At 39.9% G+C, this 19,620-nt stretch overlaps 1 protein-coding gene across 27 annotated transcripts in view; it reads right to left on the reverse strand.

Moving 5' to 3' along the window:
• MBTD1 (mbt domain containing 1) overlaps positions 1 to 19,620 on the reverse strand; it is a 70,755-nt gene that overhangs the window by 10,926 nt on the left and 40,209 nt on the right. For 20 of the 27 annotated variants that reach the window (XM_070060870.1, XM_070060877.1, XM_070060874.1 and 17 more), the window contains 10 exons: positions 16,948 to 17,065; positions 14,449 to 14,583; positions 13,732 to 13,820; positions 13,301 to 13,535; positions 12,620 to 12,675; positions 12,198 to 12,302; positions 6,257 to 6,404; positions 5,107 to 5,189; positions 4,515 to 4,749; positions 3,944 to 4,036 (listed from right to left, as the gene is read on the reverse strand). In XM_070060870.1, the coding sequence (XP_069916971.1) occupies positions 3,944 to 4,036; positions 4,515 to 4,749; positions 5,107 to 5,189; positions 6,257 to 6,404; positions 12,198 to 12,302; positions 12,620 to 12,675; positions 13,301 to 13,535; positions 13,732 to 13,820; positions 14,449 to 14,583; positions 16,948 to 17,065 (1,297 nt within the window). The remainder of the gene's footprint in view (positions 1 to 3,943; positions 4,037 to 4,514; positions 4,750 to 5,106; positions 5,190 to 6,256; positions 6,405 to 12,197; positions 12,303 to 12,619; positions 12,676 to 13,300; positions 13,536 to 13,731; positions 13,821 to 14,448; positions 14,584 to 16,947; positions 17,066 to 19,620) is intronic. The other 7 variants (XM_070060879.1, XM_070060882.1, XM_070060880.1 and 4 more) reach the window with 1 other exon arrangement.

Below are 19,620 nucleotides of genomic sequence, written 5' to 3' on the forward strand. Positions count from 1 at the left end.
TAACATCACACTTGTCTTAGCAACAAGAAAAGGCAAAACCCTCTGCAGTCTTCCCTACGCCAGGACGTGACAGAGCCTTTCGTGTGAATGGGAACTGATTAGACTGACCCCTCATGACACACTTCTTCCCCAGGTCAAATCACATAGAACCTGTAATATGAAGTGTTCAAGCATTTTAACCAAACTATGAAACACTACGTGTCTCCTAAATCCATATACTAAAATAACTACCCTAATTTGAAGGTCGGAAGTGATTTAGAACAAAATAAAAATCCTTCCCTGATGATGTGTCTTAGTGAAGTGACCACCAAGGACCAGTGAAAATGAATTTTTTTTGGTTGAAAGAAAAAAGAAAACTTGAATGAGTCAGCATTTGTCCCTCCAGGCCATGCTGTCTCCCACCACCCTGCCCAGCACTTTTGCCCTCAGTAGTACCTGTGGTGCTGACGGGACTAATTACCTGTTTTGAGGCTGGGACTCAACTCTCGGCTAGTGCTGGGAGGTGGGAGGGCCTCTGGGGCTGTCTGTGCTGGAAGGGTTCGATATGGAGGAGGAGTCAACTCTTCGTCACCAGAGAAGCTCCTCCGCACCCCACCCGACCTGGGCAGGCTCGACAAACTGACAGGCTTCTTCCCAACTGGCATCTTCCTCTCTAAACATCAAGTCAGACTGAAGTAAGCTTTTACTTACATGTGGGGTAAGAAAAGTGCATCACATACTAGGAAGCGTGTGTTGACAGGACACTCTGAAAAGAGAAACAGCTAAGCAAGGTCTGTACTTCTGAAAACAAGCGAGTGTGTGTGTGTGTGTGTGTGCGCGCGCCAGGGGGTAGATGATGGTGGTGACTGCTCCTACTCTCTGACAGTCTGATAATGCTGGTCTTGATTCTCATTTGAATAAGCTTAAAACAAAACAAAGAAAAATGAACCACAGAGAGCATTTTTAGTGTGCAGAACAGCTGGCGAATTTCTTTCAAGGAAATCCCAGCTTGAGGAGGAGTGACACTGAAGGAGACAGACAGGGTTTTAAGCACAGCACTTCCCCGTCCAAACAAGCCAACACTGGCCTTCCGTGAAAGTGAAGTAAAAGAGCTTAAATATAGTATCTGGGAGGCAGGATTTCATCAGCTTGAGATTTGCTCCCCTAGTTTTTAGTTTACAATCCACTCTCAGCAAACATTATTCTGAAAAGTACTTCTGAAATTCAAAGCCGACTGCCTGCAAGTCCTTAGGCAATCTAATTTCTTCTGAAACAAATTTATTATACCCTTTGGTTATAGTTTCATGTAAACAAACCTAAACCTTACTAAGACTTATACAATGTTTTCACCAACCTCTGAACTTTGTAAATATTCCATAACCAAGTATAGGGCATCAAGTAGGCTGAAAACTGAAAGATACTTATACATCTTTGTCGACTATAACTTATGTCTGTTTTCTTCCAAAGTATACACTGACCCAGGTAAGAGAAGCCAGAAAGCATAATTCACAGAATCAGAGAAAAAAAAAAGATAAACCTAAGGCAGACAGTATTCCTATGAAATGAATCTGGAAACTCAGCCACTAGTGAGGATCCTGTCAACTCTCAAACCAAAGCCATGTGCAGCAATGACGTAAGACCTTCTCTAATACACCGTGTATTTAGAGGTGGAAATGCAAGGAGCAATCTCCAATTACTTACAGTAGTCTCTGAAAACGGTGACACTGAAGACAGAAGTTAGTGCTGCTTTTTCTGCTCTAGTGTTCTACACCTTGAGAAAAAGGGGCCTTTGAGACTGGACAGTCTGGAAGATCCCCTTGGCAGACCGTGGCCCTCACATTTGAAAGTGATACTTAATAACTTCATAGCATGAAGGCAGCTCTTACAAAATGGGCTAACAAGGAAGTCAATCACTATCTATTTCTGCAGAAAAATAATCACTACTAAAGAACAGTCTGATGGATGATTGAAAGTAAAAAAAAGATCCAAGGGTTATAAGACAAAAGAACAGAGCCAGAACATAATAACCTACAGGCAAATTTAAAAACAGATAAAAGGTTTGCTACTTTGCCTACTGATTTAAGCAGGCCTGTAATAGATGACTTAGGTTTCTAAGCATCAAATTCTTTATTTAGATAACTGAAGTTTTGTGGAAAATATTTTGAACAGACTATTTATATACGAGTAATACAAATATTTACATGTATTTTACTCCAGAAAGTGCTCCAGTCTGCAAGGGGTGTTCCAAAATACATGCCACACACACTTAGGTTTTACCCCTAATTCTGCATTTCAGCACATCTAGCCTTGCAGGTCACTAATAAGGGACTGTGGGTTATACTTCTTTTCTATTCTATGCTTAGAGACATTAGAGATGATGCCACAATACTGAAAACTATCAAGACAACCCAGTTAAGGAATATGTTACATCTAGAGCTAAATTAAATTCATTTTATCCAGCTAATCCAGAAATGTGATAATTATAAATATCACTAAAAACTGGAATGCTGAGATTACTTCATTAATTACATATTTTTCCTAAGTTTCTAGCCCATTAATTCAAAATAACCTAAACTTCACAAGCCAGAAACAAACCGTACAAGAATCAGACTGAGGTGAGCACATGACCTGAGTGCAGAATGCTCATAAATTAGGCACCAAAAGCAGGTCATCTAGCCAAGGTAGCACTGTTCTTAATTCAATGTCTTAGAGAACTGTGCAATATCAAAGTCTTATTATCCATCAAAAAGCACACAGAGGCTAAACCAGCCTGTTATTCATGTTACACAAAGCTTAGCAATCATACCTGCTATGCTTTCTAGTTCACTGACAGTGTTCCCATGTGAGTTCTCCATAATCATTTTCAGATACATGGGAACCCACTCTGCTCTACCTGGTATGGCACTGCTGAAGTTCTTCCAGATTAACATCAGATCTAGCAAACAGCTAGTTGGTGACATTCAAAAGTTTATTGGCTATAATTTCTTAAGAAAGTTCTTTTTTTGGTGAGCAAAATAATCCCGAGTCTATGGGAGGTTGAGGCTGATAAAAGACAGGCTCATCTGTCTGTAGGTTACCATCACTGTGAGGCTGACTTGGGTTTTGTGTTGGGAGGAAGTTTGTTTTTCAAATCACCACTATAGTGCCAAGAAGTTTTTAAGTTTCCCACTTAAAAAGAATTATAGACAAGCAACTCTAGTCTGAAAGAGTGAGGTAAACTCCATTTCTGTTGCTTTCAGTCTGGCTGTTAATGAGACAGATTAGCACTTATCTGAACACATGGCAAGTTAGCTACAAAAATCTGTTTCAATTCTGATTAGGTGTTAATGTTTTAAAAAGATCCTGAATAAACAATTTTATCTCTGAATGAAATATTCCAGGACAAGTTTCATGAAGAGAAATCCTCTTGGTTTTCTAATGTGGGGACAAAATGATTCTAAAGAATCCAATATAGCCATCAATGTATTTTACATTACTTTGGCTACAAATGCCAACAGCCACTCACTGGAAGCTAAAATAGAGAACAGAGAATGCTGCGTAAGCCTGACTTTGTTAGCCATCAACCTGGATTTCTCACAAGTATCATTCTTGAAAGAGAATTTTGCTTCTGCTTTATAAAAACAATAGGTTTTTAGGCTCCAAGTCTACTGTAAGCATCAAGCACATTTTTAAAAAAATATAGACTGTTAAAAGAGATTAACTTTCAGTAGGTTTACATATTATTTCAAAAATCATTCATAGCTGTGTTCTTTACCATGTTTACATTAAATTCCATGGTAATCATTTTTCCTGTCAGTTAAAACCTAAGTGGTTCTCCTTGTTGAAGAGGTTTGCCTTTTATGGCATACTGCACCTTTAAGCATTATACATAATGCACACACAGCATTTTGGACAGAGATTCCATTTTCTGTGCAAGAACACTGTAGCCTCAATTGATTAAGAATTAGAAAACGCATGTAAGCACCATGTGGTGACCCACTTTTCTTATGTCCTTTGTATTGCTGGGACTTAGCCTTTTTCTTCTGTTTTGATGAAGCTGACTGGCTTTCTCTTGAAGCTGAAAAATAAAAGGGAAAATTGGTACCAGATAACTCTTTACAATTCTAGATACAAATTATATGAACTGTCTTTACGAGACCGTTATGCTATGAAAATATATGACAGTATGAAAATAAAGGGCACTTGTCCCTATACAGTAAGGAGCTTCAAGACCACACAGATGTCTCTCCTCAATAAGCACTTCTTGTACGCTCATCAACACTCTGCCTGTGATCTGAATTTACTTAAACAGGCAATCTAGCTTAATTTGGTTACACTGTGTTTCCACACACATGTAACTGACTATTGAGTTCATACTGCCTTTGGTACACATGGTCTGATTTTCTGAGTCTGTTGAGTTTTAACATCTTACCTGGTAACCAATCAAACACAGGTATATTCTTGTCCTGTGAGCTCACAAGATGATTTATGTGAGACAGTCCTCTGGAGAACTGCTGATGTTTACAAAAGGACACCTTTTGTGTATACCAACTTACACTGTGATGCTGGAGGCTGTAGCTGATATCCAGTTAATTGACACCACCCTACAGGATAGAGGTCAGGGGACTCACAGTCTACCCACTGATCATACTCTTCTTCCCATCCATCAAAATGTATCCTCAAGAGACGATGAATAATCCGAGTTACTGTGGCTACACATATTAAACGTGGCTCCATGAGATCTACTGCTTCTAATTTCATTCCTACACGAAATCCGTGGTTTGGAACATCCTAACAGGGAAGCAAAACATTAACACTAGTATAAAGAATGCATGACTGAACTGTAACTAAAATAGCAAAAAATTGAGGCAATATAGCCAAATAACATAGCCCCTAAACCTCAAACCACTTTTAATTATTTAAGTTATATTACGGCAGTGAAGCATTTTTATTTCATTCATATTAAAAATAAAACATAGTTTGGAAATAAGCTTCAACTAAGAAAATAAATGGTTTTAATATTATGTATTTATATTAATCACCACTAAGCAATTATAATATAAAGGAAAGACATCTTCATCAACAATGACTTGCACTTATTGGTCATCAAAAAAACTCCAACATAATTAATTCAACATTTATATTTACCTTATTAAATAGTTTTACTGGTGCTGCAATGGAGCCAGTTTCCCTGAGGTAGTCAAACCATTTAAAAGGAAGTTTTGTGTAACCTAAAAAACAGAATTTTATGAAGTAACACTTCATTTAAAATTAGCCTAATACTAAAATGTAGAAAGAGGTAACATATACAGAGTCTCCGATTTCAGGTTATATGACACACTTTTAGCTCACTGGTGTGCCTACTTACTATCATGCCAGTCTGATTCCCTTCCTTTGGGTTTACTACAAGAACGACTTTTGCTTTTGCAATCACAGGCTTCAGAAGAGTCTAGCATTTAACACCCTGAAGTGATATTTTTCTTTTTTTTAAAGAAAGAAAACTAGGCAAGCAAATATTGTTTTTATAGACCTCTGTTGTAGCTTTCTTTTTTCCTCTTCTGAGAGAAAAAATAAAACTCTGAGGAAAACTGGAAAAATCAACTGATTTAGCCATGTGATTTACTTAACACACATTTCCTTTAAAAAAAAAAGCCATCTTACGATCAAAGTTCCTTCAATCTTAAGGAACAGTGTGAGAGAGAAAGAGAGAAGCCCTCCATCCACTCGTTCACTCTCCAAATGGCTGTAATGGCCAGAGCTGGGCCAGGCCAAAGCCAAGAGCCAGGAACCAAGATCCAAGAGCCTCTTCTAGGTCCCTGACATGGGTGGCAGGGGCCCAGGGACTTAGGCCATCTTCTGCTGTTTTCCCAGGCAAAGTAGGAGGGAGCTGGATGGGGAGTAGAGCAGTCAGGAATTGAACTGGCACCCATATGGGATGCTGGCACTGCAGGAGGTGGCTTAACCTGAAAGCCAGTAGCACCCTTTCCTTCAATTAAAAAAAAATTTATGTATGCAATAGCCTTGAGTTCATATTATCATTAGGTTAAAACACCAATTCATATTAGAAAATGGACAGATGGTTTGGGAAAAATTCTGTCTTAATGTAATTTGTTATGTAAACTTAAATACAGTGCTTTGTTTTTAGAGCACCTAACAGCTTCCGTTATTTCTATATAGCTAACACACACCTATATAATATATAGACCCCAAAGCAAGAATATCTGTGCTAAATGTAAACAGATCCTGTGTAAGAAGAACTCAAGAATCAAATCCGAGTGTTCACATTAGGATGGAATACCTCTGGGTGGAGTAAGTTCAATCATATTAATTTCACAGAAACCGACAGGGAAAATCGAAGGAGATGTCGCATGGTAACAGAACCAGTCAGAGCCATCCGCTGCTTCTGAGCCATCAATCCCAATCATGAGGAATCCATCAGCCAGCACCTTTTAAATTAAAAGCCCAAGTATCTGAAATTAGATACAACTATTATAAAAAATGACACTCTGAATTAAATGACACTTTCAAGGAAAGGAAAATCTATTACATAAGGATCTCTTCAAAGTGGAAATGCTTGTCTACTGATTGATGTTAAATAACAGAAGTTGTAACAAGAAGCCTATATAGTTTCCAGTGTGTTCCAGAAACCAAAAGCCCAATAACAAAGTGACTTCAGAGGTTTGAGAAAAACAGTATCTTTGCCACCAGCAAAAGCTGCCTGTTACTGTGTCAGGTAGAAGCGCCATAACCATGTGGGCTGAAAATACTACTCGGCAGTACCTTTACTTTGTTCCTATCGATCTATTTCATACAGTTTTTCCAGTACATATTACCAGGAAGCTGGAATTAAGAGCAGAGCCAGAGCCGGCGCCGTGGCTCAATAGGCTAATCCTCCACCTTGCGGCGCCGGCAAACCGGGTTCTAGTCCCGGTTGGGGCGCCGGATTCTGTCCCGGTTGCCCCTCTTCCAGGCCAGCTCTCTGCTATGGCCAGGGAGTGCAGTGGAGGATGGCCCAGGTGCTTGGGCCCTGCACCCCATGGGAGACCAGGAAAAGCACCTGGCTCCTGGCTCCTGCCAGGATCAGCGCGGTGCGCCGGCTGCAGCGGCGGCCATTGGAGGGTGAACCAGCGGCAAAGGAAGACCTTTCTCTCTCTGTCTCTCTCTCTCACTGTCCACTCTGCCTGTCAAAAAAAAAAAAAAAAAAAAAAAAAAAAAAAAAAAGAGCAGAGCCAGGACTTGAACCTCAGCACTCAGATATGGGACATGGGTGTCCCAAGAAGTGTTGTGATTACTGTACCAAACGCCCACGGTGATTCCTACATTTTTTTTTAAGTTGTACTTATTTATTTGAAAGTCAGAGTGAAAGACATAGAGGGAAAGACAGCGAGAGATCTTCATCTGGTGGTTCACTTCCCAAATACCAAAAGTGGAGACTGCGCCATGTGGAAGCCAGGAAACTCCATTTGAATCTCCCATGTGGGTGACAGGAACCCAAGTATTTGGGCCAAGATCTGTTACCTCCCCGACTCATTAGCAGGAAGCTGGATTTGAAGCAGATGTGGGACTTGATCTCAGGCACTCTGGTATGTGATATGGGCATCCAAGGCAGTGGCTTAATTCCCTGTGCTACAATTTCTGCTTCTTGATTCCTGAAGTTTTATCATGAGTTTGTCAGTTCTGCAGTCTAAATATACTCTGAGAATTAGTACAGGGCATCAAACCAACAAACCTCTTACTTCTCTGTAGGTAATCAATCTCCAGGTGTCAAGACCCCACCTCTACTGCCAGTCCCTTCTTTATCCTTGTCAATCTCCGTCACTTCATTATGATGTCTAGTATTATTGCTTTCAGCTGTCTTCCACAGACACTCTCTCACACAGACTTCCAACTCTTTCAGTGTCTGCTCCCAAGTTCCCATTTCCTAGTTATTTCTACTACATTGGAGCTCAATAGCTCTACTTGCATGGTATTCCTTTCTCTATCCTTCTAAACACAGTTGACTAACCAGGGGCTGATGGTATCCTGAAGGGAACCAAGCCAAAGGTTAGGCTCAGCTATTTCAATTTTCTCTTAGTAACTGGAATTAATAGACATAGCAATTGTTCCAACTCATGGTTGGGAGCCTGAAACTATGCTGCAAAATGGCCAGGGGCCCCTAGTCCAGAGTGAGTGAATGGGACACCAAGGGAGATAGCAATACTATGGGTGCAGCACAGAGATGGGAGAAAGGGTGACCAAGAGGCAGGGGGATGAATCCTGGGTCTCTTCTAGCCAGGCTCTCAGCCCTGTCACTGCGCATCTGTGAAACTGTTCACTAGGCACTGGTAAGCTTCTCAGAGTTAATCTGAGTAGGTTTCTGTTCCAATTGAAAACCAACCAACCAAAACACACAAACTCTGACCAGAATCCCCAGCACAATGCTTTTCATGTACATCTTATGTGAACCTCTCGCCCTTTGTCAAGCCTGGCCTGTACTTTCCTTCTCATCTTTGGGTTTTAGTGCTCAGTCTCTCCCCACCGGCAGTTTCTACCTACATCTGTGCTGGGTTATTTTCCCAGCCTTCAAGATATATTTTTCAAATGCCCTCCTTTCCTTTCTTTTTCTTTCTAGATGTTCTTTACAAATGCCTTTCCATTTAAAGTCTAAAACTAAGCCAAAAGAGTTAAAAACAATTATAGCAGCTGAGTATCCCAAATACCTGTGTTCAAGGTCATATAGCTGAACAAGACTGGGTCCATACCCTGTTCTTCCTCTTTACCTTACTAGTGATAACAGCCACCTATAAAATTTAAAACATGGGACCAGGCATTTGGCCTAGTGGTTAAGATACCAGTTAAGATGCCAATGTACTGTATTGGCATCTTTCCTTTCTTCCTTTAAAAAAAAAATTTTTTTATTAGAGCAATAGAGAAGGAGGGACGGAGAGACCAACCTTCCGTCCACTGGTTCACTCTCTAAATGGATGCAATAGCCAGGGCTGGACCAGGCCAAAGCCAGGGTCAGAAAGTCCATCCTGGTCTCCCACACATATGGCATGGGCCCAAGTATTACAGCCATCATCTGTTGTCTTCCTAGGCACATCAGCAGGAAGCTGGATCAGGGGTAGAGTAGCTCAGACTTGGGAACTGGAACTGTGATACGGTATGCAGGCATCACGCTGCACCACAGTGCTGGCCCCTGCCCTCTCCTCTGCAAACATCTTTTCTTTGTACTTTGTATCTTTTTTTTTTTTTTAAATATTTATTTTATTTGAAAGAGTTACGGAGAGAGAGAAAGCCACAGAGAGAGAAAGAGAGGTCTTCCATTCCGCTGGTTCACTCCCCAAATGACTGCCACAGCCAGAGCTGAGCTGATACAAAGTCAGGAGCTTCTTCTGGGTCTCCCACGTGGGTTCAGGGGCCCAAGGACTTGGGCCATCTTCCACTGCTTTCTCAGGCCATAGCAGAGAGCTGGAAGAGAAGGGCAGCAGCCGGGAATCGAACCGGTGCCCATATGGGATGCTGGTGATGCAGGCTGGGGCTTTAACCTACTGCGCCACAGCACTGGCCTCTTTGTATTTTGTATCTTTTTCCTCTTTGTAAAAAATGATTTATTTATTTTATATATGTAGAAGACAGAGACACACTGAGAAAGAGACCGGGAGATAGAGATCTTTCATCTGCAGGTTCACTCCCCAAATGCTTGCAACAGTTATAGCTGGACCAGGCTGAATCCAGGAGCCTGGAATCCAAGCACTCTAAGCCATCACCTGCTGCCTCCAAGGCTGTATGCGCATTAACAGGAAGGTGGGTTCAGAAGTGGAGCCAGGCACTTGGATATGGGATCTAGCATTCCAAGAGGGATCTTAACAGCTGCAAACGCCCATCACCATGTTTGTATGTTTTTAAAGCTAGTGTATCTTGTATTAAACTTAATTTTACATATCTTAACTTTGTTCTATCAGAATATTAAGAATCCAAACCAAATGTAGCACATTTTTAAACAATGCTTGTTCTACTAATTGGACAATTCATTCTCATATCATGAAACAGAGAATGGTAGCAATGGTTTTCAAATCTGCCTGATTATCAGAAATCACCTAGCAGACTTTCTGTTTCTTTATATTTATTTGAAAAACAAGGAGAGAGAGAAAGAGAGAGAACAGACATCTTTCATCCACTGGGTTCTCTCTTTAAATGTCCACAATAGCCATGGCTGGGCCAGGCCAAAGTCAGGAGCTGGGAACTCCCTTTTGGGTCTCTGATGTAGGCAGCAGGGACCAAAGCACTTGGGTTATATCATTGACTGCCTTCCCATGCAACAGCAACAGGGAGCTGAATCAGAAGCAGAGTGGTTGAGGCTTGAACTGACACTTCAGTATGGGATGTGCTGTCCCACTGTGCTGCAGCTCAATACTCGCCTCTTTTCAAAAATAAACACAGGGGCGGGGGTTAAGCCTCCATTTGGGACACCCAAGTCTCATATCAGAGTGCCTGGGATCAAGTCCTACTTCCACATCTGATCCAGATTCCTGCTGATGTGCCTGGGAGGCAACAGATGATGGCTCAAGTACTTGAGTCCCTGCTCCCCATGAGGCAGACCTGGATGGAGTTCCAGGCTCCTGGCTTTGGCCTGGCCCCACCACTGGCTGCTGTGAGTATTTGGGAAGTGAACCAGCAGATGGAAGATGTGTCTCACTCTGCTTTTCAAATAAAAACAAATCAGTAAACATCTAAGCACCCCAAAAAACAGAAGGAGGGTATTTGGCCTAGTGGTTCAGATATCAGGTTGCCTGTGACCCACAGGTCAGTGCAGACAATGGGAGACAGAATTCACAGCTCCTGGGTACAGTCCTGGTCCTTTCCTGGCTGTTCAATCAGCAGGGAGGAACTCTATCTTCCCTGCTGTCCTGTCTTGAGTAAATAAATCAGCTAAGAACTGGGAGCTCATCTCCAGTCTCCCATGTGGGTGGCAGGAACCTAATTACTTGAGCCATCGTCTGCTGCCTCCTACAGTCTGTATTAGCAGGAAGCTGGAGCCCGGGGCCAGAAATGGGCATCAAACTCAGGCACTCCAATACAGTACATTGGCATCTTAACTGGTATCTTAACCACTAGGCCAAATGCCTGGTCCCATGTTTTAAATTTTATAGGTGGCTGTTATCACTAGTAAGGTAAAGAGGAAGAACAGGGTATGGACCCAGTCTTGTTCAGCTATATGACCTTGAACACAGGTATTTGGGATACTCAGCTGCTATAATTGTTTTTAACTCTTTTGGCTTAGTTTTAGACTTTAAATGGAAATCATAATTTAAGTTATAACTTCAAATAATAGATTCTGGATCAGTGGTTCTTTTTTTGACAGGCAGAGTTAGACAGTGAGAGAGAGAGACAGAGAGAAAGGTCTTCCTTCCATTTGTTCACCCTCCAAATGGCCGCTACGGCCAGTGCGCTGCGCTGATCCGAAGCCAGGAGCCAGGTGCTTCCTCCTGGTCTCCCATGTGGGTGCAGGGCTCAAGTACTTGGGCCATCCTCCACTGCCTTCCCAGGGCCACAGCAGAGAGCTGGACTGGAAGAGGAGCAACCAGGACAGAATCTGGTGCCCCAACCGGGACTAGAACCCAGGGTGCCGGCGCTGCAGGCGGAGGATTAGCCAAGTGAGCCGCAGCGCCGGCTGGATCAGTGGTTCTTAACCACAGCTGTACAAAAGAATCACCCTGGGCCTTTAAAAATGCCAATGCCAGGGACTCAACCCGAACCTATTTAATCCTAACAGGGGAATGTGAGGGTGCACCTGTCTTAAGTTTTAAGTTTCCCAGGGAATTCTGATGCGTACTGAGAAATAAGAATCTTTCTTCTAGATCCATACAAATAGTTCCAGGTGAGAGGGAAAAGAGAGAATAAAGTACTATCAAGAAGAGAAAGAGTACAAAAAGAAAACTGAACATAAACTTCGCCTTCTTGGGCTGTGTTGAATGAGTCTGACCAGAAAGTAACTTTGATAAATATTCTTCTAACTCAGCTAGGATATAGTTTCACAAATAAAGTAGTAGCAGATTCAAAATGACAATCTTGACAGCAAACCACATTAAAAAACAAACAAAAAAAAAGGTGACCTGATAAGAGAACACAAATTTATGTTGAAATGACTAGTATCTCTCTCCTCAGTCAACATCCAGATACACACATACAATGTCTAAATGAATATGGCAGAGGCCGCCTTCTACTGTATTTCTGTACTGTGAGTCCTACTCTCTTACCTTTCTAATGGTCGCAACACATATTGTAGAAAGATTTAATGGGTCTATAGCTTCCAATTTCATTCCTTCTTTGAACCATTCCCCACTCAGGTCTACTTCTTTTACCTAAAGAATCATATGAAAGCACATCTACTATTATAAACATTGTCATTTTAATGATTACAATGCAAAAAATTTGAAAAGGTTTACCAGATGCCTTCTCCTACCTACCTAGTATTCTAATTCAAATTTTTCATTAGGAAATAAACTTCAGACACACAGACAGATTTTAAGAATAATTAGAATAAAAGTGTGACACCTATGGATTATAAGGTCTTAATCCTTTTAAGTGAACACAAGTGATTTCCAAAATTTTAGGAAAAAACCCACAACCCTCTTTCAAAACTAATTTACAAATGAGGGTTCTTATAAAAACTTCTTACCTTAGCAAATAAATGTGGTGGTGTATCAAAATGTCCATCCTGTTTCTTTGTAATATCTACAAGGAAAAGTTACATACTAATCTGTCAGCATTTGTGAGAAGACCAAAAAACCACGTTTCTTTGAAGGCTTCAAACTCACAAGGTATGTAATACTCTAAAAACATGGCAAAAAGACAAGCCTTCTACATTTATGGTGAATAAGATTCTTTAATAGTCTTTTATCTCTTCAGGCTACATGTGCATATGCTAGGAAATACATTTCAGCCAATCAGAATGCTGATAATCCCAACAGTTAGGGAATTACAACTTTAGAGGTATGTTTTAATGTGTTTAGTATCAAGTCTAACCACATCTAATCCTGTTATTTTGATTACAAACTTGAATGGAAAGGGAAAGGCCATCTTTAGATCTTTCTAAAAGGCCAGATAAGAAAGATTATGGAGACCATCACAGCCTTGGACCACAGCACATTACTTTTTTTGAATGAGAACAAGTGGAAGGAATGTAAAGGAAATAGGACATTAACATGGAGCGAACCTTTCAATAATTAAAGTTGAACAAACAGCTCAAACAGCTAGAATGCTGCTTTTAATCTATGCTATTCTGCAGAGAAAAATAGTCAAACAGCATAATTCAGCCTCAATGATCCTTAAATAGGAAATTCTTGTAATAGATGCTTACCAGATCTTTTGAATCGATGGCCTATGCTTCGAGACCAACCGATATGATGGATCAATGGGCTGTGCATGTGGCACCAGAAGTCATCTGTTCTGTCTTCACTCTCTTCATACACAAGCCTTAATCTTCCGCCAATTACACTTTCCACTACTGCCACTCGCGTTCGACACAAATGCCTCTTGTCAACCACTTCTACTCTCATGCAAGGTTTGAAAGGATATTGCATACTCTCTGAAACCTTGAAACAAAAGCAGACAACACCTGTTTGGAACTCATGACAAAGGCCCACAAGTAGTTTAATACTGTACTTTAAAAATGCTGAATGTACTCGATATTTAATGTAGATCATCCAGTTGATGAGGAAATCCTTAGACATGCTCTAAATTACCCTCTTTTTGAGAGCTCTTCAGTCCTTTATCAGATCCTATTTTTACCTTTTGTGAGAAGTCAGGAGGAAGGGTTTTGGCACCAGTCAGTCTTTTCACTAGAAAAGCTTTCCAGTTTGTATACTTATGTTGAATAGCTAAAACAAAAGAAATAACTAGTTTACACTTTAGCAAAAAGTAGAACTGATTCATAAATTATTTGTTATTTCTCTGCAAGTAAGATTATCAGTTAGGATCTTGAAAAGTAACAAAAAAAAAAAAAAAAAAAAAAGAGAAAACAAGAATATCATTTAGTGGTAAAGTCCCTGACAATCAAAAATATTTTAATACTTAGTATTACTGTGTGTGAAATAGTCTTTAAGTACATATATTTAAAATTATAGTAAGGTTAATTTTGCGTTTAAAAATTTTTATTTATTTATTTATTTGAAAGGCAGAGAGACAGAGGGAGAGGGAAGAAATGGAGGGAGACAGACTGATTTCCCAGCTGCTGGTTTACTTCTCAAAAGCCTGCAATGGCTAGGGCTGTGCTAGGCCTAAGCCAGGAGCTGGGAACTCAGTCTACATTTCTCACATGGGTAGCAGGCACTCAATCATCTGAGCCATCACAACCTGCCTCCCATGGTCCACAGCAGAAAACTGGAGTTGGGAACAGACCTGGGGCTCAAGTCCAGGAACTCTGATATGGGATGTAGGCATCCCAAGTGCTGGTTTAGCCACTGGGCCAAACACTTGCCCCTAGGGTCATTTTCCAAAGTTACTTACTTCTAGGGGGAACAAGAGGTTTTCCACTGGCCGCACACCAACCAACTGGATGTATATCAGAACCACATATATTGCACCAGAAGTCCAGACCCGAGTCATTTTCAAATCCTTCATATCTTAAAAGCGCATTATAACCTGAAACCAACAAATTATTACATAATTAAGAAAATAAAGTTGAAATAAAATTATGTAGCATCTGGTAGTGGAGTCCAACTTTCATTGGCATCTGCAATAGAATGACCAGCAGAGTTAAAAAAAAGACAGATGGCTGTGGCCTGTCCTAGATATTCTGGCTTAGTAGACTGTGGACGGGCCTAAGAATCTGCATTGCTAACATGTGCCCAGATGACGGATGCTGCTGCTGCTGGTGGTGGTGGTGGTCCAGAGACTACACTTTGAGAATCATTTATTAGATGTAATTTGTTTAACTGTACTGAGTGTGGCTTCCTCCTCTGAATGGATTTCAATTTTACTCATAATTTCTCAAATTCTAGAAAGAAATTCCTCAGTGAAAACAGGGTAGAATGGTTCTCTAATGTTTAGTTCTGATAATAACAGAGAAGACTGTGACAAGTTAGTAAAACCTTGTGAAGTCATAGAAATCCAGGTGTAGTATATGTCAAAGAAATGACTTTATCTAGCTAACTAGGTGGCCATTAACTCTTGGATAATATGAATGTGATGACTTCAAGTATCTACATTTTTTATTCTATTTATTATGGAATAAGATTTGAAAATTCTAAACAAGTTCCATAAACATAAAAGTAGGTGAATTTATGATTAGTATCAAACTAACTTCTACAATGGCATTAAAATGGCTTAAAAGAAGACACCTGATAAATTCAGATAAACAGAAATGTAAAGCTAGAGATGGAAGGCAGAACTAATTCTTGGGTGTAAGTGCACTGCCTATTAGAGCTATTTAAACGCAAATGACTCATACACATAGAGAACAAACAATGTTGTTTTAAATTACAATGTAGGGGCAGGTGTTGTGGCTCAGTGGGTTAAGCTGCCACCTGAGATGGTGGTATCCCATTATCAGAAGCTAAGTTTGAGTCCTGGGCTACTGTGTGCTTTTGATCAAGCTTCCTGCTAATGTGCCTGGGAAGGTAGTGGATGATGGCTTATGTACTTGGGCCCCTGACACCCATGTAGGAGACCAGGATGGAGTTCCCGGCTCCTGACTTTTGCATGGTCCAGCTCCGACTGTTGTGGACATTTGAGGAATGAACCAGCAGATACAAGATCTGTCTTTCCCCCTTTATGTCACTCTGCCTTTCGAATAGATAAATAAAGAAGCCTTTTAAAAGAAAACAATTTTTATACTGGAGAAAATAATGGAAGCATTTAGAGAGTGCTTCTATGGCTGGGGAAATGTTCATGGAAAAGGTGGGGGCCTACACTGGGTAATATGGGTAAGGAGAGAGCAAAGGGACTCTCTTGCAGGAGCAACCCAAGGCACAAAGGTGACAGCTGTGTGAGAGGAGCAACAACCTGGCCTGAACACATACTGATGTGAGGAAACAAAGTTTTGGCCAGTGGGGTGTGGTACTTATCATCTTCTTCATTTAAGGACAGAGAAGTCATCAAAGAAAATAGAGCAGAATGCAGATGGCCTGGGGGAAAATGGCTAGAGATAAGGAAAGAGTAGGATGAATTAGCTACTACTTTTAGTAGTAACCTAAGGAGAATCTTCTTATCAGAGTGGCCCCTCCTCTAAAGTACTATAGTATCCTAACATGTACTCATGTAGAGCATTTTGCCATACAATGTCTGGTAGGTGTCAACATCTGACAGATAAGAGTTTACTAGAGAAACAAAAACAAAAAGCACACAAAACCAAGATTTATTCTACCATCTGTCCACAGTGTCTAACACAGCGGACCCCTAACACAGTTATTTCACAGTCACAAAGTCACAAGGGCTCAGGTGTAGTGGAGTTGATGGAATGATAGAAAAAGGAGTCCAAAGTGAATGAAATGATCAACACTTGTTTACTTTTGGTATTGTGGCCTTTGTCACTGTTTTTTAGTACCTCAGCTTTTGTTATTTTTCAAAGTATTTCTCTGTATCAGGGACTGGTAAACTATACTATGGCTCACAGACCTTCTTTTACACTTTTAAATAGCTGCAAACAAAAATCAAAGGCAGCAAAATCTTTTTATCTGACATACGTGAAATGCTTTCTTCTGTGAATTACATGAAATTCGAATTTCAGTGCCTACAGATAAAGTTCCAGTAGTACACAGTCATGCCTATGTGCTGCAATTGTTACCTGCATGCTACAGTGGTAGAGATCAGAGTTGAGATAGATAGCACATGGCCTGCAAAGTTGGAAACGTTTATGGTCTGGTTTTTCACAGAAAAAAACCTGCCAGCCCTACCCTATAAAATAACTTCACTTATTTGTCAGTACTTGCAAAATTTATCAACTTTTTTTTAAACAAATGTTATGTCATTGGCATTTACTTGTAAGTTATTATGCATGCTTTTCACCTGCTAATTTTACAATTCCAGCAATCCAGAAGACTTTGGTAGGTAGGCTGCAGTCTGTATTGGGAACTTCTACTCTCACATTTTCTGAGATATCACCCCAGCAGGTTCCCATAGGTGCCTGTCATATAAAAATTATTAGATTATTGTCTTATTAACATAAAGCCCAAACATACACAAAATTAAGCATTACCATTAATAATTGGGTATTAAGCTAAAAACGCCACTTTACACATTTATTTACATCTAGATATAATTGCTATTCCCCCTTTTCTAGAGTTTTATTTGGAAAAAGCCAGAGTTAGCATCAAACTCAAGATGAAGAGAAAAGTCACACACATTAGATACAAGTTGAGTACAAAATTCAATGCTATTTTAATATAAGACTTAAGCAGCAAATTTCCTAAAAGCTGAAATACAAACCTGAAAGCAGATTAAGCAAACTTACTAGTTTCAATATGCACTGAATGAAAGCACTTTACCCTAATCTCTAATTTTAGAAGAACTGGCCAAAGAGCAGAAAGAAAAATGATTCCAATCAGCAACAGAGTTCCTAACAACTATATAAGGAAAAACAAAACTTAGTCATTACTTTCAATGTAAGTTAAATTCATAGAATATAATTTCTTCGGAAGGACACAAATGAAAAACATTGGATAAAGTTATTAAAAAGGTAGAGTTGAGGTTTTGGAAAAGAGTACCATCATAAATTGTTAAATAACTAATTATTTCACAATTTCTCAGGTAGGAATTACCTTAAAGAGAAAACTTCCAACCTTATACCTGGTATTCACCAGTCACCACACCAAACGGTCAAGACAGGGAATCAGAAAACCAATTAAATGAGAAACACAAAGGGATTTTCTGGAATACAATGTATGTTCCCAAATTACAATTTCTTTTACATTTTAATCCTTAAAATCCAATGCACCTCAAAATTATTCACAGCTTATGCAATGGTAAATTAAATCAAACAATTGAAATTTGTCATATGTGTAAGTGTTAATAAACAGTCTCTGTGTCCTTGAATAATCAGATCCTCATTAAATGTAATTTAGAATCTTGATCATAATGAAAAGGATTAAAGTTATAAAAGACTCACTCACATGAACAAATCAGAGAAAAACCATAACAGCCTCAATGCTCAAAGATGAGCAAAGATATCTAAGAGTCACACAAACCAGCCAATTTGAACAGTGGGCAAAATATCTTTCTTACAAGGCCCTTGTCCTTTGGTGGATGACCCAGCAAGGGTTAGCCTAAAACACGATTCAACACCTGTCCTCCCAATAGTTATGGAATCTCTGGAGGAGAGGAAAAGAATGTTAAATGATATGGAACTAGAATAAGTCTAGAAACCAAATGCAGAATCAGTTAGTAGCTATTACTTTAAGACACAAGCAATGAATATACCTGAATTAACTTAGAGATGTGGTCTATTTTAACTATTTATAATTTAGGAATGGCACACTAAACTATCTCCCCGAGTTGTGCAAAAAATAATATATTCATATGACCACCTCTTTTTTAAACTGAAAGACTGGACTCTTCAGGTTCTGCTATCTCCCCCTATAAACATTCTAGACTGTAGGGCCATCCCTATTGCCAGCAGATACGATCAGAAAAAAAGGCTGGAAGATAGGCAATATAGATTAAGGTAGCATTTATTAATATAAAGATTATGTATCCATTTCTGTAGGATGAACCCAATTAGAGCAGATAAAGCATGCATTAAGTTGTATTAAATTAAGGTCTAGTATCTTTGTTTGGCTGCCAAATTTGTGAATTATATTTATTTTTTTCATTTTTTTTCATTGAGAAGAAAGAGGCATGTTTGTGCTGACCAGTTAAGCAAGAGGTTAGGTTGGCACGTTGCTAAGTGAATTTGGCAAAAGGAACTAAAATCTTTTGAGAGCTAGATATGACAATTTGCCATGCTGTTTTTTAAGACTTTACATTGGTTTGGAGAAAATTTTTAGTTATATTTTATTAAAGAAAAACAAAATGTCATATGCTCACTTAAGAAATAAATGTTCACTTCAGTGGCGGATATTATGTTTTGGTCCCTACAGTCTGGATTGGTATAGGAGAAAGTAGCAGAAAGTGACATTTGTTCTTGCCTGTAAGGTTGTGGTTCTGCTAGGCCCTCTTAAACCAATCCATATGGTTCACTCTAAGAAAAAGAACGAAAAACAACATCAACAAGGAAGAGCACCAGTCAGAGCATAGAATGTGCTCAGTGTGTTGAAATACTAAGATAATTTCACAGATACATCTGCCCTTATGTTTAAAACAAATATTAAGTGTGGAAGACTAAATGACCCAGGGCTTAACAGCCATCTTCGTCCAAGTCATCTGTCTTCTCTTGCTGGCAGGAGGGATACCTCTGAAAGTCTGGATTGGCACAGCATGAACTAGCAGAACCATAATTTACAGGTAACAACAAATTTACCTTCCAGACTCAGGACGCGAGGTCCACCTCAGGCTCCACCACTTCCTGCTCCAGGGCCACTCGTGAGGGCTATCTGGGGAGCGGCTCTCCTTCCCTGCAAGGTAAGCTGTCATCAGGTCCTGCAGGACATGGCCAAGTCCAAATGTTGAGAGGGCCCCAACACAAATGTGGGTAACCTCCACCTGACTGTCTGTTGGAAGAAAATAAGTGGGCAGGAAGTCTTA

This window comes from Oryctolagus cuniculus, chromosome 17 (assembly GCF_964237555.1).
Source record: "Oryctolagus cuniculus chromosome 17, mOryCun1.1, whole genome shotgun sequence".
NCBI lineage: Eukaryota > Metazoa > Chordata > Mammalia > Lagomorpha > Leporidae > Oryctolagus > Oryctolagus cuniculus.